The sequence below is a fragment of the Panthera pardus genome, unplaced genomic scaffold (assembly GCF_024362965.1).
Source record: "Panthera pardus isolate Hobbes unplaced genomic scaffold, ASM2436296v1 HiC_scaffold_1, whole genome shotgun sequence".
NCBI classification, from domain to species: Eukaryota; Metazoa; Chordata; class Mammalia; order Carnivora; family Felidae; genus Panthera; species Panthera pardus.
This window is the reverse complement of record NW_026526654.1, coordinates 18,831,653-18,850,031: the sequence shown is the minus strand read 5'-3', so window position 1 is coordinate 18,850,031 and position 18,379 is coordinate 18,831,653. Positions and strand designations below refer to the sequence as shown.

At 37.3% G+C, this 18,379-nt stretch overlaps 1 protein-coding gene across 4 annotated transcripts in view; it reads right to left on the bottom strand.

Moving 5' to 3' along the window:
• The window catches only part of FGF14 (fibroblast growth factor 14), a 616,830-nt gene that overhangs the window by 107,571 nt on the left and 490,880 nt on the right, over positions 1-18,379 (bottom strand). For all 4 annotated transcript variants that reach the window (XM_053890405.1, XM_019443953.2, XM_019443950.2 and 1 more), the window contains one exon: positions 13,578-13,681. In XM_053890405.1, coding sequence (XP_053746380.1) covers positions 13,578-13,681 — 104 coding nt within the window. The remainder of the gene's footprint in view (positions 1-13,577; positions 13,682-18,379) is intronic.

The following is an 18,379-nucleotide window of genomic DNA, read 5'->3' as shown; positions in this document are numbered from 1 at the left end:
ACACAATGTATAATGAAGTTGTTATTCATAAAAAATTTAAATAAATGATAGTTAGGTCCTGCTAGTTAATGGTGTAATGAGTCTGAGGAATTTCCAACTGGTCCCAAAGACTGACCATCAGGAATAAAATAAAGTTGAGGCTGGATTTTGTGACTCAGAAAATGAAAGTATGATTGAACATCCTGTGCTTCTTAAACAATGAGCTATTGCTGACACGGTTTCTTTCTTTCCTTCTTTTTTTGGTTATTGTTTTTCCATGAATGATGCATAAAAATTAATAAGAATTTTGTCTGCATTCAAATTCCTACAAGGTGTTATTTGATTTTTTTTACATAAACACAAGGGAACTATTGCCCAAGGCCATTCTTCCCATTTCAATGTGCGAGCCTTCTCATGTAATGTAATTTTAAATTAAATAAAGGTTCACTGCTATTTCTCCTGGGTATATATTTGGTTTTGCTTCGTCTATAAAACAGTCTTTCAAAAGCCTCACACTGCATTAGGAAAATAGCTAACCCATTGATGGTACCTGTGGACCAATTTCTTCCTCCTTTCCTCCTTTATTTTAATATGATATTGCACATTAGAGTTTATTTCTCCATGGACATTAAGAGAATGCCTCTTACCTTGTCTCTAAGTAAAAGTTGTCTAGAGAACTTCTGAACGGTTTAAAAGTTGAGTCTTCTGTTACTGATATTGCTAGTAATATAGAATTCTAACTGATATTGGAATAAAAACAATGTAGGAGTTAGGTATACTGGCCACCATTCAATGGTATGTAAAGTTATCCAAGTTGCAAATTCTTGATAAAAAAATAATTTCCTATTGTTTTTATTGATAACCTTAACTGATGGTTAGAGGATAGAAAGCAAAATGTTACATGAAAGTATTTAAATAATAATGCAGTAGATGCTCTGATTTTTTCCAAAGTTACTTAACTTTTTAATCATCATTTTACCATTTAACACAATAGCAAAAATAATATGAGTAATAAGTCTTGATTATAGAGGAGGTTCTTGTAAATTAATTTGCATCATTGCCTTGTGGACATTTAATGTCATTTTTAAGAAAAAACAATGTTTCCCATACCTCAATAAATAGGCAACTCTCAAGGTAACATATCTTCATGTCATAATTTTACTCTTTATTACCTACGAGTAAGAAAGAAAATTGGTTTTTTTTCAAAGCTGTGTCTGCGTACAGCCCAGGAAACCAAAACTCTTGAACTATAGCAGAGGATTGCTCACCATAGAAAATAAGTTGCCGTGACAAGGATCTCGGGTACTGAGTCTAAGGTTTATATAGTAGAAACAAAGCTTTAAAGGGCTCATGACTGAGAGACAGATGAGTTAATTGGAGAAGTTTACATTAATGGGGAGTCATTGAGAATCAACCCCTTTTCCTTATCACCTGGTGAAGGGCATTCAGAGTTAATTTATTAAATAGCATGAGTAAACACTTCTCTCATGACATAAATCAACACTCATCATTTGTCTGATTAGTACCATTATGTATTATTTGTACCAGCTTAAAAGTAGAATGTTTCCTGCTTACCCACATAACTATTTCTGCTAAACAGTGGCCTAGATCTAAGATTAATAACCAAATAAAATATTTCCACCTTGTTAAACATGCAGCACTTCCAAAAATATTTTGTTCCCATTCAGTCTCTACCTCTATAGGGACAGCAAACAGCACCCAATCATGATGCTTTTGCATGGCTAGGACATGTCAATAAAAGTGACTTATGTCTCTTCATTTCATATAGTCATTAGACCTTAAAAGCAATAAATATCTAACTCCAAGCGAAACTCTTAAGATCTACTAAGTCCTTGCTCAAGAAGTGCATCATGTACCTTTCCATAAACTTGCATTCCAAACTGAATACATTACTTTAGGACAAACAGACAATGTTCAGTGAAACCCTAAGTAGCTCAGAGCACGTAACACACTTCCAGAATCTAAACAAATCATTCAAAGTGAAAATGCACTGTGTATGGACCTTACATTTATAGAGACTGTAAGTTCCATGAGGCCAGGGGTTGTGTCTGCCTTTTTCATTAGGTTCAGGAATGTGTTGCATCAATATTGGTCAACAGGTAATATCAGAATGGAAATATGGCCCATATTTTCAGTCAAATAACTGGTCATCAATCTTTCAATAAAACTATAAGTCTAAAACCAGTGGAAACAAAAGACATAAAGAAGAGGTAACAAGGAAAATTATCACCAAAGGAGTGATTCTTATCAGTTGTTTGCATATAACATGTGGGGAGGAACAGCCAGTTAGGCTTTTCAAAAAAAGTTGCTTTAGTTCTTTCTCAATAGAAAAGAAAAAGAGAGTAGTTTTCATATTGCTGTGAATTATTTCATAAATTATTTTTCATTTTTATTCCTAAGTGAATAAAAACTTGGATGTAAATGATTGGGGCTGCATTGAGGAAACTGAAAGAAACACCCAACTCATGGTTCATGAATTCTCAGAGTCCCCGGCAGGTAGCTCACATGCAAGAAGTAGGAAGAGGAAGAATCCTCCAAAAGTAAAAAAATCAGAAAGAAAACTCATCCACTCAACTTGGATGGGTGATGTGTATCAATTTCAATCATGAGTCTCCCACATATGCAAACAATTTTTAAGGAAGCAGAATTTGGCCCCAAATTTTAATAGCTATTAACTATTGCTTTACTATTAGAGCTGGTTTGCCATTCACTATATGGTATATTGGCTTTGGCGTGTATATAGTTTTTGTGTAATATTTTTTTCATGACGTGGAAAATGAAAGCAAAGAGATAGTTCATTCTCAAATATTGTTTATCTATCATTTTAGGTAGGTATTGTTTATCTATCATTTTGAGGTAGTCTTTAAAACTCCTTACATGCAAACATTTCTTTCATTATCTCCCACCTATCATCTACCCTCTACAAATACAAATTTTGAAAAAGTAAAACATTTCAATCAAACATAAATTTTGTTACTCTTTACAGTATTTCATTTTGCTCTGGAGAAGAATCAAGATAAAATGGCAAACTTCAATGGTATTTTTTTTCTTTGACACTAAAAGGAAATAAAAAACCAAAGTATTTGATGTCATTTCATGGACATCTGTAAATAATAAAATCCTTTCTCTAATTATGATTATTCATGTGCTTGTTTTAGAATTTTTTTAATGTTTGTTCATTTTTGAAGGAGAGAGAGGCAGAACGTGATCAGGGGAGTAGCAGAGAGGAAGGGAGACATAGAATCCAAAGCAGGCTCCAGGCTCTGAGCTGTCAGCACAGAGCCTGACGTGGGGCTCGAACTCACAAACTGTCAGATCATGACCTGAGCTGAAGTTAGACGCTTAACCGATTGAGCCACCTAGGTGCCCCCCATGTGCTTGCTTTAAAATGTTCAAGTTCAAGTGCTAGCAACATTTACCAGGAGTCAGGTTTTATTTTCTTGCTCCAAGATTCTCTCATAAGGTGAAGACATTACCACTCACTTTATTAATGCAAATATAACCATGTTAGAGTGCAGACATAGCATATCCAGTTCTGTCTCTGTGGGTTTGTCATGCTCTTTCAGGAAAAGAATGGGTAAATAGTGCTTTTCTGCAATTCTAGCTTGAGAAATAAACAGGCTCCTATGTTCTTTGCTGATGCTTAATGTTTTCCAGCGGGTAAAAAGATAAATGACATTCATAATAAATATCATGAACAGGAGGGCACTTGAGGAATAAATTAATAAAATCTACCGGTGACATTTATTCCACCTTAGCAATAATCAATCAAAAGCTACAAATTAAAGACCTCCTACATATCCATCACTATTGAAAGAGTGATAAGAAATGTACAGATACAATCATGGAATCATAGAGTCTGAAAAAAGATAGGAGCCTTAAAATTCACCTCATCAAGATGTACATCCTATCCATTGGATGCTCAGGGGTTTTTTGTTGTTTCTAATTCAGCCCCATCTGATTATCTCTGAAGCCCCAGCACATACAGCACATTAGCTGTCAGTGGAAGGCATCCGAAAGTGTTTCTTGAATGAGTGAATAAATAAATTCATGATTATAGACATCCCCACCAAGTGCTTGATTCTTCAGCCCATATTTAAGTGCTAAGTAATTATATTGAGTAGAAGTAGTTTTCCACATATTTCTTGCAGACCCTTTTGTAATTAGACATATGCGTTTAATTTTTGTGAGGTAGGTATTATGGGCTTTGTGTAGTTAAGAAATCTGTAGAATGATGGGTCCATACGGGATTAACTCACTCTCTGTACTGGACCTGGAAAAGGAGTTCAAAGGTAGATCAAGCACAGGGACCTGCCGCTCACCTAAGAGGGAGGAGGAAGTCTCTCTAGTCCAGAAATGAGACTTGTGTGGAAAGACCCTGCTTAGAGGAAAAAAAAAATGTCTCGGAGGAAATAGGGGTTTAGGAAAAATAAACAATTTATTAAATAAAAATATTTACTTCATTAGTAAATTTTTTAATCTTAAAAGAGTTCATTTCTGAAGGAACCTAGGTTTGTTGTCTTTAGCAGCCTGCTCTGACAGGATGCCCTTGGCCTGAATTGGCCCTTCAATTCAACAGGTGCCCTGTGGCCCCCAGCTGACTGTCTCAGGCTGATTTCTCCCCTGAGCTTTAGGTGATGGAGACCACTTCTTCTTTTCAGGACTATAAACCAGCTGCCATTGGTTTGAAATTCAGTGTCTTTGTTTCTATTTTCTCAAGTCTCAGCAAAATAACACCTGTCCTTCCACATATTATCTTGATGCTCAAGGACACATTTCTTGTCCTATTCTTCCCCAGACTGAGTGGAGCAATCACAGACAAGGCTTTTCTCTTTGTGTATCCTCACAGGCCAGCTCACCTGGTCAACAGGAAAGGTGAGCACTACTTATGGCCATGTCTTTCTGCTTACTGCAGGGGCCTGAACCAGGCCGTGAACTTGTAAACATCAACATCATCATCATCATCATCATCACCATCATCATCAATGGTAAATATAAAATCATTTCATCTCAATGCCCTGGTTCCTGAGACACTGATGTAGACCCATGTTTATCAAAGTGTGCTCCTTCAGACATCTGCACTAGAAATGCCTGGGATACATATTCAAAATTCTGATTCTGGAGACGCACTGGATTCACTGAATTGGAATCTTTCAGGCTAATGTTCTATGATCTGGTTATCTGCACTGCTCTCTGAGTAAGTCTTAGGTATCTTATGTTGAGGGTTGTGAACCACTGTGAGAATATCTGAAGGCCTGATACTTCCCTCCCATATCTTTAGCATCATTTTTATACAGGTTAGGAATTTAACTCAGTCCTCTGCTTTACTATCCACTGTCCAAAATTGCCTGTACAGATGCTGTATACTTGGGAATTAATTAAAATACATTAGTAAGCCTTCTCAAGAAGTGTGTTATTTTATAAAGTTCTTTCTAACATCTAACTTCACTTATGCTGATGTCATTCACCTCATCTCTTCATTTTCTGTCTCACATTTGGGATGAAAAGGAAAATTATCACCATCCATCATAGAACATTCTTTCTCTATCTGCACGTCATTCTTAAAGACAGCCCTGAGACATGATTATTCCAGAATAAAGAAGCTTTGTCATCATCCAGTAGTCAACCAATAGGATTATAACCCACCTGCATATTCCGGGGACAAACCGAACACTTCCCGAACTGAATGCAGCAGGTTCGCCACCCAAGTATCCTCCTCCTTCTGGGTTTTGTCCTCAGTGAGGAGTACCACCGAGCACCAGGTTCTGAGCCAGTCCTCCCAGAGCGAGCCCACCCCGATACCCAGACCACCACAGACTTCTTTCCGTATCTCGTCAGAAAACACTCAAAATATCTCTCATCCGTTCCAATCCCTTAATCCAGAGGTTGCCAACACCACCATCTCCAGGTCCAGAAACAAAGTCAACATGTGCAGCATCTTCCTTTATAAAATTAAGGAGAAGTTGTCACTGTGGCTAAATAGTAGACTGAAGAGTGCATTCCCCGCCCCAGATCGTATGTGCACTTAATGCTGTCCAAACAGAACAAACATTCGTAGTTTGCAAGCTCTATTTGGTTTCTATCTTTTTTTTATCTCTTCTCCCCCTGTTCCCCCACCTCCCTGACCCTGGTAACCACTGCTCAAGTCTTACTTCTATGTATTTGATTTGTTTAGATTCCACAAGTAACATCATGCAGGTGTTTTCTTTATGTGTCTGGCATATTTTACTTCTGCGTGTTGTTGCAAATGACAGGATCTCCCTTCTTAAGGCCGAATATTATCCCTTTGTATGTCCTCAGCATCCCTCACCTGGCCTGTTGCAGTGCTTGTCACACCATCACTAGCCTCTTTCCACTAATCCTCACCATCACAGGCATAATCCTGTGGAAGCCAAGTATGGCCACACTTGCCTAGAGAATAACCAAGCACAGCCAGCATTCTGGAAAGGGGGCTAAGGGAAGGGAAATAGGTAAAAGTGGTCATGGGGCTGGAGCAGACAAGGTATTTTGGGTGTGGTCTGAAAGCCTAGACTAGGCTTCACCAGGGAGGGTCTTGTTTTCTCCACCCCAGAGTGGTGGGAGTCAGGGAGTCCCAGAAAGGTGATGGAGTGAGCACAAGACATGGTCCTCCCTCTCTCCTTTCCTTGTAACATGACTTCCCTGCTTCCTTCCCTTTGCTATCTGCTCCTCTTTCTTTTCTCCACTCTTTCCCTAACGCTGCCTAGTGTATCTCCCCACTGCTGGTTTGTGATCTCCTTTACATTTTCCTTTTCCCCCTCTTCTTCCTCTTAAGCTTCAGTGTCTTCTCTTCCTCAATCCCAGCTCCTGCCTTCACACTCCTTAAAATGACACTGGAACTTGGATAGCCTAAAAATACATTTAATTCTTTGTATAGCCTACTATCAACCTAACATAGGGTGTTTCGTATCTTTCTTTTGCCCAAAAGGCTGCTTAAAATTAGTTACATGTAGTTACCATTTGCATTTGTTCCTCAATTGCTTTTTCCTTCTGGCAAGTGACCCTAAGTAGAATGACAGCATCCTTGCCTTTGTCATAATCAATTACTCTGTGCATCAGTGTTCAGTGTCGTGGGAATTACATGAGCACTGGAGTGAAATTAACTAATGTGCCATACTTGCTTCCTTGTTACTATAAATTATCTTAGCCAAAATACCAAGAAAGGATAATAGCCATTTTCAAATTGGGCAATATATCCAACTGAGTCATAATGCAACAGGAACCATAGGGAAACTTAATGAAAAAAGAAATATTTTTTAAGCATAGCAAGTAAAGCTTTAAAATATGTGCAAATTTGAAAACTATTATTTAACATTTCATAAAAAGAAATAAAAACACTCTGACCAAAAGTATAATCATGTGAATAAATGTGTGCATAATTTAAGCACAATACCTAATTCCAATGAAACACACACAAATATATATGTGTATATATATGTATATATATATATATATGTATATATATATATACATATATATATATATTTATGTATAGTCTCAAAAGGTGTTAGAGATTGTGCAGAAGAACATGCATATCAAGTCAGAGATTGTTTGAAAATCAGAGATATTAATAATCATTTCAAATTTAATACACTTTTTAAAATAAAGAAACTGACCCATTCAGAGAGATCAACACTGAAGGATGAAAGGTGGAAACACTTCCATTCTGAAAAGGGCATCTCTGTGTATCCTGATGAACTTAGATTCCTGCTTGGTTTAGTTTTGCCTCCCTACTCCCAGGGGGCAGAGTATAAAAGGCTGGTCCCCAAGGTGAGCAGTTTTCAGATGCTACTGAGGCCCTTGGTTTAGGGACAAAGGATATTGATGGCCATTGATGGTAGATGTAGCTCAGATTACTTGATTAACCCCCTGCCTAGAGCCTAAATTTAAAAAAAAAAAGCCAGGAGGCAGGGACAAAGTACCTTAGCAACACTGGGATACGTAGTGAGCCATTTCCTGAGAATGGATGTCCATAGATGCTAGAGATAGGATGGGTATCAAGGATGGCCAAAAAACTCACACAACACCCCAAAGCATAGAAATATGGGTGAATGATTGTGTGTACCATATATGAGTAACTCTCAGGAAAGAATAGAGAAGCTGGAGGGAAACTGGGCACCACACTGTGAAAAAACAAGTCAGTTCCATTTCTAAACCCCAAACCTGAGTGATGAACAGAAGAATTGTCAAGAGGAAATGTCAAGAGGAAATAACGTTGTTCCGTCCAATTTTATGAGAGCGATGGACTCTGTAGGAAGATGTATGATTGATGGGAAGTGAGGCAGGGACTCTGAGGCTTTCCTGTCTGGGATGCTTTGGGACATTGAAGCAACACAAATCACCATATGTAAGAGACGCCTGCTGGCACAGAGGTAGGGAAGCAAAACCACCTTCTCAGAAGAGGCTCATGAAAATATTTCTGAAGGATGGGAGTACAATATTAGAAAACTACCTCATGTATAATAGATAAGATTTTGAGGTCCTTAAACGTGTTTTTGCAGAATATATGGCGTTTACCTTGTTTTCCTGAATTAAAGACCATTTCATACCCCCTCCTTCCACATTCATTGTCTATCGATAGTTGGGTTGCTAATTTAGTGAAGAAGAGGACAGAACTGCTTCACATTTCTGCAAACTTCAAATTAGAGGCAAAGGAAGTTAGGAAAACCAAACATTTTATTCTACTCAGTGTCGGGCTCTGCACCTAGGTACCTGCCTACCAACTCTACTCTTACTACCTTAACCTAAAGCTACCATCATCTCCCCCAGCAGCCATTTCAAAAATAATTGCTATATGGTTGGTGATGGTTGAGCTACCAGCTTTTGACTTACCCACTAGTGGGTGGACAGGGGATCCTTATTAATATAGATTCCTGGGACTCCTACTAAACCCACTGAATTGAAATATTGGGAGTCTGACCCAAAGAATCTACCGTTTCTCCCTCTTTCCAGGTGATTCTTATGAGCCCAAATATTTAGAAATCACAGTAGCAGTGTTACTTTTTTTGATTCATTTAACAAATCTACATGAAAAAGGATTGTCTTCCTCTCCCGTTGTATCACTTGGTTAAGAAACTCAGAGCAAATATTAATCTCAGGAGAGCCCCAGGGCTTACTGCCTCCCCAGATGCCTGCATTTGGGTAACAGAAATATTTATATCACCCTTTGGAATATGATATTCTCATAAATGTCAGCCTGTGATAAGATAGCAATAATGAGTCTTTATACATTTTATGTATGTTGCTTATGTCATCATTCAGAAAAATCAAACAGACTAAAACCAGAATTTTAAAACCCCCAAATTAACTTAAGTATCCAGGGAAACATTTTAATTGTATAGACGAGAAGCTTGAGAGGCAGAGACTGGGGCATGAATGACAACATGAGCCTTGGCTGGATCCGGGGTCCAGGTGTCCCGAGAAAGCCCATGGTTCTACTCACCATTAGTGTCTTTTCCTTCCTCGCCCCTCCCCCTTTTCCTCTTCTCATATCAGAAACACATTCTGACTTCCACTCTTCTCTATCTGTGCCCCAATGATGAACAATCCTTTCCTTCATTCTGAGTTCTTCAGTATTCAGAATTTACCTTCAAACCATGTCTCTCTACAGAGGATTTTCTTAGTCTTTCAAAGCTACAGATTGCTTGAAAAAAAATTGTTCCTCGTGGTGCTATAGACAGTTTATAGTTGTTCAAAATACATGTATTTCCCCAAATCATATTAAACTAATTCTTTAATGTAAGTATTCCCTTGTCAGTTTCTGTTCTACCATCTTGCAGCTTGTCTTCTACCTTTGAGAAAATCGTTCATATCTGACATTAAAGCTCTTGATATACATCTCTGAGGAACATATTATAATCATTATGACCACAAAAGAGACGACTATTGTCATATAAAAGGAAAGATTCCACAGGGAACATGTGCCTTCAGCATCAGAAATGTGTTTATTTTCATTTAGTACTTTTTTTTTTGTCCCACCTCCCCTACCGGAGGTGAAATTATCTGACAAATTGAATATCTTTATTTGGATGGCAGGGGCTTATGAGAGTTACTTCCTGAAATGCCAATAGAGAAATATGCACCTCAAATCAAAACTCTAATGTGATTTTCATTCAACAGAATTTATTTTGAATGATCTGTGTGTTTTATTGCCTAGCTCCTAAATCTATGGATCCTCAGTAAAATTGGTCCCATATTGGGCACTAGTTTTCACTGTGCAAACATTAAGTTGATCTTTTTAAAGTGGGCACAAACTTAAAACAGATTCCTTCATTTCCAAGACTTTAATCTTTATTACTTTTTTCTTTAAACCTGAGGTTGACTGGAGTTTTCCTTTTAAAGCATTTACTCAACTTAACTTCAAAACCTCTTAGCTGAGTTAGCCATGTGTGGCATGGCTTTTTAAAAAAATTTTTTTAATGTTTATTTTTGAAAGAGAGACAGAGACAGAGTGTGAGTGGGGGAGGGTCAGAGAGAGAGGGAGACACAGAATCTGAAGCAGGCTCCAGAATCTAAGCTGTCAGCACAGAACCAGATTCGGGGCTCGAACCCATGGACCATGAGATCATGACCAACTGGGGCTGAAGTCGGAGGCTTACCTGACTGAGCCAACCAGGCGTCCCCGGTATAGTTTTTTTAAATTTAAATTTCATAAGTTACATGTAATAAATTTTAATATTAAATGCTTAGTACATAATATCAACTTTTTCCCAGAGAGATGCAATTTTCTATGATTTCTTTTTTAAGTTTGAGAATCTCCAAAGGAAAAGGATCATGTTTCAAATTACACTTCTTAAAAATTGAAATGAAATCTGTTCCCTAGGTAGCAAATCCCTAAAGGTTTTCCTTACATCATCATGTGTTTATAACTTCTTGTTAGATAGAATAGGTGCCAGACCATATGATGAAAAATGTCTGGCACATAGAAGCATTATAGTGAAATAGTTAAAATGTAAGCTAATGAGTCAGACTATTAATGCCCAAATCCTGTGTTCTCTATTTACTACCTGGGTGACTGCACAGATTCTTAAACTCTCTGTGCATCAGTATCACCATTTTAAAAGCATTTGCTCAATAGGATTAGATGAGCTAATACTGGCCAGTGCTTAGAACAGTGTTGGGCAGAGTTTACTATATAAATACTAGCCATTATTATTACTATAGAAGTAGATCTATTGTTATTATATAGTATAGCAATTGTTATATTGTGTTGTGCTATATTATTAACCTAGTGAGTACTCACTACTTATGAAATAGAGGACTATGGAAATATATTCTTTTAATTTTTTTGAATGTTTATTTATTTTTGAGAAAGAGAGAGACAGAGTGCGAGCAGGGGAGGGACAGAAAGAGAGGGAGATACAGAATCCAAAGCAGGCTCCAGGCTCCGAGCTGTCAGCACAGAGCCTGACGCAGGGCTCGAACTCACAAACCATGAGATAACGACCTGAGTCAAAGCCAGCCGCCCAACTGACTGAGCCACCCATGTGCCCTGGAAATATATTCTTTTTACTGAAATATTTTAAGTTCACATTTCATTACATTGAAATAAATAGCACTTTAACTATGGAGTAATAGTAAATATTGGAAGTTGCATTTGATTTGCATTGGAGTCCTTTTCCTGAAAGATGGCTGAGGATTATAAGGGCCTGGCCTATGCAGTGGGGATCTCACAGGGTGGGGGATGGACAGATAGAATATCTTTTACCAGATCCTGGATTCAAAGCAAAGAGTCAAGATTGGTAGAGAAGAAAGGCAACATCTGTAAGTCAAGAATCAAGGCACCAAAAGGAAGGCACAGATGCCAAGGAACTGGAGAACCAGGGACACTGAGAACAGAAAATAACGGGTCAACAATAAACCTGAAGTTGTCACTGAAACAGATTGGAGCAGATGCTGTCACCCATAGCTAGCCTTATTAGACCTGATTCCTGGGCAGGAGGCCGTATGGACCAGCCATTAGTCCCTTCATCACTTCTATTACTGCTGCACTGTTTTCCACCAAACACAACCTGAACTTGCATTTTCGGCAAAGACACACACTCAAGATGATATTCATTACCTTAAAAAATGGTATTCGTGTGCAACTTCATCGCAAAAGAAATAGAAAGCACCTCCCTCAGTAGCAAAAAGATAAAATAAACATTCACATGTCCCTCTGACATCAACACATGTATCAGAGCACAACAAACAACATGATAAAATCATCAACAGAAACAGAGACCTAGAAGTTATGGCAGATACTGCAACTAATAATTTTTAGTTATGTCAAAGATGACCTGGGGGGAAAGAAAGAAACAAAAATAACAGAACAAATGTCAAATTCATAAAATTGACTTGTATCTGAAAGAAGGCATCTCCAGAAAGTGATCTTTATCTGAATCATACTTCTCTGAAAGGGGAGGATAGGGAATTCTAGCTTGATCTTGCTCTCAGTCTGTTGAATATTCATTTTGGGCAACAGAACACAATTTACATCATGTGAGGCTCAGGTCTGTGTGCAGGAACACCCTTTAGGGAACTCAGATGAAGCTTCTAAAATAACAAGAACATTTTCCAGTTCACCGCAGAGGGAATCCGAAGCTCGAATTTCATTTTCTTTGACAGGTTTTTCCAGATTTGCTCAAGAAAATGCCCCAGAGAATGATTCTGCTTAAGTTTTATGTGCGTGTGTGTGTGCATGCGGGCGTGTGCGTGGGTAATGTCTCTATACATGTTTACATGTAGTTTTTTGATGATAATATTTAGCAATAACAGAGTTTTAAAGAATTTAAATGAACATGACATGCAAACCCAAATAAGAGCATTTTTCTTTGAGGTACCATGAATTTAACCTGTCAACTTTTGCTCAAAGGAGAAAAGAAATACTTTCATCTAAGTCTCTATTGTTTGGTCCTATGGCAGAAATTAATTCTGACTCCACTATAATGTATGGATATAGCACATCTGAATGAGACTTATGTGCAAATAATAAATATTGCAGAAGAAGTCATATGGCTAAAAAGGTGCTCAACTTCTAGGATACATTAACACAAAACAGAAAGACTTGCTTAGATTTAAATTCGATACACGTTTTATAAGTATTTTTGCCTGCAAAACATTGACACAATTTGAATTCCTGGTTTCAAAAGAACTACTCTTTTTAAATTTTATTTTTTAGAATTCATAATAATTCTGTTTCTTTTTATAAAATCATCTTTTCAGGAAACTCTCTAAGACAAGTACATTTCTAAATGGAAATAAAAGATTATATTAACCTCAACCCTTTCAAAATTATTCAATTTTCTACAAACTAGCTCATTTTTTTAAAATACGCGAATGCACAATTTTAAGAGGTAATATTACTCTTCCACTTGACATATATACTGATATTATCAGACAGTGATGAATAATAAAGAAACAGCCCTTACAGCACTGTAGTAAAGATCAAATATTAAAGCCAAGATGGCAGAGTCAATAGACATAGATCCTTCTCATTTTTGTTGTTGCTACTACCGTTTTGGTTTTTTTTTTTTTGCAAACATTGAATGAATGGCCAACACCTTTGGCATGTTACTTACTGATGGGTAGAGGTAACCTTCTCCATTCATGGCTATATACAATCCTGTCTTCACTCCCTGGATGGCAACAACGCGCAGTCCCACTGGTATGAGGTTGAACAGTGCTGTAAAGATAAACATGGCCTGTCACAAATGGGCAGGGGAAGCAAAGCTTTGCCATCACTTTTCTGTCTTTCATTTCTTTTATTGAAAAAAAAATCATCTATGTTACAACCTTCTGAGAAGTTCCAATTAATTAAGTTTTATTTCTCTTTCTAATGAAGACGTATCTTCAATGGGTAAAATCAGCCCTTGAGCTTCAACGTATAGATATCAGCAGTCCACCTATAGCATTGCAAAGAATTGGTGGACCAATACACAGACTCAAGCCTGTAATCATGATTCCAGTATCACAGTCTCTGACATCATTTGATGCCAAAAGAAATCAGCTGTGAAGATTCTCAAAGAGTGGAATCAAAAAAGTCCAAGTTGAATGCTTAGTCTGGTCTTTCAAGTAGAAAGCATGTTTTATCACTGCAATGTAGGACAGGCTAGAAGTTTAAAAGGTAATTTCAAAACTAAATTAGTGTTGCTGAACCAACATGAGATGCCAGCAGAGCCCAGAAAAGGTGTGTACCTGCCAATGTGCTCAATTTAGAAAGAATGAATCATACTGAACGGCATGCACATTTTAAAGAGAGACATTTTTTTTTACTAATATCTCATAAAACTGTGAGTGATAACTAAAGTAAAAGAGGGGAAAGTGTTCAATTTTACCCATCTGTGAGATAAAAACTCATTTATGTTTCCATGTTTCATTTCTTCCCTTATTGACCAGAAAAGTATTTTTCTATTATTTTACATAGTACAGATAGCAATGTTATCACTGAGTTTTAAAAAAAAGTCTTAACATTCCTTTAACACATTGTCATCCTGGGGTTACATGTTGACTCTTTTGTGGGTATTCTAGCACCATCCTCAGTATTAACTGCTTCATGATTTGGGGGACCTTAACGTAAATACATTTTTAAGAGAGCTATTAATTATCCACAGTGAGGTTATCTGCTCCCACTCAAGGTCTTAATTCCAGAGTAGTTCCAACTAACTGGATCAGGCCAGAACAGGCAATGACAACCCTGAAATGTTGAAGTAAACATGTAAACAAAATACCTGAGGTTTAGGTTCTCAAATGTATTCCACAAAAGACAAATAATTTGAAAAGTGTGGGTAATTTTGGCTTCAATCTATGGGTCTATTCAGTGTATAATTAAAAATGTACTTTATAAATTAATTTCTATTTAATTCTGAGGCATCACATTTTTTCTCTGAAGGGTGGGGGAAATTTATAACTTCTTTTCTAAGTATTACATGTTACTGATCCCAAGATGTCAAGATGCCTGTGATGAAAGGAACATGGCAGGCCATGGTCATAGATAATCATCCCTAAAGGAATACTCAGGGACAAAATGATTAAGTGGATAATAGCTTTCATGATTTAAGCTATCTTTGGACTGTTTTCCATAGGATTCTAGAGGCTTATGTTATAAAAGAATGAGGCTTATGCTTGCTCACTTCTATTACTTAATAGTAAACATGAGTGGGAGTCATTGAACAGTACATGGTACTTGTGTCATTGTAACTCAGTATTTCTTCTTTGTGGAACAGGACCATTGGCTAATATCTCTCTTAGCCAGAACACCTAAACTCTCCTATCTCCCTTATATTTTGAAAGGATGGGTACCATAGAACAATTCCTGATTTAGGTGTAAAAGTTCTGGAGAAAAAAAACATAGTTGGATGCCTGTCCTTGAAAACTATTCTAACTTAACCCATTCATTCTAATCTTTACACACCTTTAATGGTATTTGTAGGTGCCATATATTTGATAGAGGCCAGATGGTATAATTCTAGAAAGTAAGTATGTCATGAACTCATCAAAATAATATGGTATAGGAAAGAGAAAAATTATAGATGATAGCCTAAAATGACCTTACCAAAAAATAGGTTTTTTTCCCTAGGATTTTGGTTGGGACCTGAATTCCAAAATGTCAGTTATTATCATTTACAGAAAGACAAATCAAAGCTAATCCATGTAACCACTGTCATGTGGAAGCCCATTCAGAGCTGATCATGATGAATCCATGGTGCTAATTAAAACTACAGATACCCATGTTAATTGAGACATCATTATATTTTCCATTCCTTTTGTATTTTATATAATTATAAAGCAATGTCACAAAGCCTAGGGGAGTTCAGAATAATAAGATGTTCATGCTACTTTATTTATTTTGTGGAACACTCTAGTTTTCCGTACAGTAGTGATTTTCAACCCCGGCTATACTTTAAAATTAGCTGTATTCATAAAGCAGGATATCCATGCCCAACCACAGACTAATTAAATTAAATAAGAATCTCTGGAAGTGGGTTTAGGGTTTAGGGCATAAGGAAATTTTTTAAAAAGCTCCTCAAATGATGCTAAAGTACAGCCAAGATGGGAACAGCCATCCCAAGGCCTGTAGCATGGTGGTAGCTGTGAGTGATGGGCAATTTTTACACATCAAATTATCAGGTCAGGAATTTCTAAGATGAGAGGGGTCCTTGTAGCATTTATTAAATCTGGTGATGGGAGCAATTAAGTTTAAGAGCACAGGAAAACCTCAGGACATCCCCAAAAGCAAACTAGGGGAAAAGAAAACTACACCCTAATCAAATGCCATAGTTCATGGTAAGGCTAATGTTGAGTAGATAGATGGGAAGCTCTAAGAATTTTAAATGAATATACCCTGAAAATGAGTGTGTGATGAAGTAACCTGTGTACTCATTTCTTTCTGTGAAAGATCTCTCCAGGGCACATAGATGCCAATAGTAAGCAGTCAAGTTGCTACAGTATCTTCTCTATTAGGACCAATCACCCATCATCAATCACTGTCATGGCACTTTCCTTCCCGGAGATTTCTAGATCTCGGGCTGGAAAACCCGGGGAGGATGTTAGGATCAGGCTCACCTGTCTGCTGGCCTTTCTCTCTCTTCTCAACTCACCTAAAAATCTTGACAAAGGCAGCTTAGTAGGGTCGTTCTGACTGTACCTAGTTCTAAATAAGCTCATGTTCAGTTGTGGGGATATGTGTCCAACTCAAATCATGAAGATTTGAAGGCTCAAGCCTCAGTTTTGTCATATAGTAACTTTCAAGGTGGCAGCATGGTGACCTTTAGATTATTTCTCCTTATTTTTCCTACTTACAGATTACTAGTCTTTGGTTTGGATTCAGAGGATTATCAAATATCTGGAATGCATTTGTGAATTCTTACATCACACCCTTCGTCAAACCAAAAGGGCAGTGCTGCCAGGATCCGCCTGCCAGCATCTCTAGTGCTCACCCTCATGTTTATAGAATACTTTTCATGGCTTATGATTTTCTGAAGATTCATAAGACTACTGTAATGAACCAGAGAAAAGAAAATATTCTTAAAATTCCATCTAAAAAATGTGTTTTTCTACTACAAAGTGATGACACACAAAAGTAGAGTGAATCAGTAATTCCCACGGCTTTTATAAAACTACCGCAGTCCTGCCATGTTTTATTAAGTTTTATGGTCGTATAATTTTTAATGGCCTTTTGAGGAGAGAACCTGTATCTCACCCTGTTTCTCTCTATTCTGCTATGTTTTGGAAAATGTTGAAATGGTAACAGAACTAACCCAACTGGCCAAAAGGGCACATAAAATGGAACAGAAGGTGTGGGACAGCTCTTTGCACAGGAATGCCAGCCCCTTGAGTGTGGGCACTAGAACTTGGTTCTGTGGCTTCTCTACAGGAGATCCTGTCCCCTCTTTATTGTTTAAATTGTTCCTCGACAGTATTAGGGGGATAAGAGAGGACTGCAAGTGCTGCCAGACTCTTGTTCCTTCAAGTGTGGTTACACAGTAGGAGAAAACAGGCCCCACACATTTAGAGAACAGAAGGTCGTGTGTCTTTTGGTGTCTAATCTCAGTTTTCCAGTTTGGTGTTTAATACTGTTTGCGTAACCAGATACAATTGTGTGTGTGTGTGTGTGTGTGTGTGTGTGTGCAGATAATGTATAAATCTGCACTTTCACAGTTTAGAAAATATTGTGCTCCTTATTCAATTCTGAAGCAATACGCTTTTAAAAGATAGTGTCTACCTAACACACCTTAATTTGATATTGATTCCCATCGTTAAAAATAACCAACTTGTTTGGCATTACAAAAACCAAAGAAGAAGGTAGGGGAAAAATGCATAAAACCTGTGAAGAGAATTATTTTTCTGAGAAACTAAGCAGCATTTTCATATAGCTATGGTTTATTTCCTTTCTTAAAAACTTTGTCATAAGGGATGGCCTCAAACTCTAAGTCAGAATGTCATAGTTTTTGCAGTAATCAGAGTTATGGAAAACTATTCCTCATGCTCCACTGGATTTTGGTCAAAGGAAATCAGAAAACATTGCAGACATCAGAACTTAACAAATCTTGAGAGTCCATGACTCCCACAAGTATAAGACATAAGAAAAAGAGAATGCCTTTTGTCAAAGAATGGGTAAGGAGATAAAGATAGGGAGAAGAAAATGAACAGACACACATGTATTAGTTTGAACCAGAAGAAACTGGCATCTTTCATAGGTCAAAGATGGTCAAGTCCTTACAATTTTAAAAAGTTCAATTCAATATCAAAATCCCAACAAGCAAACAATGGTTGACATCAGTCTTAAGAATAAAAATGCTTTCTCTTTCTTCCTTGTGTTTGAATTGCTTTACCTTCTCTTTTCTCTAAATCAAAGAAGGAAATAAACCACTTGACAAAAAAA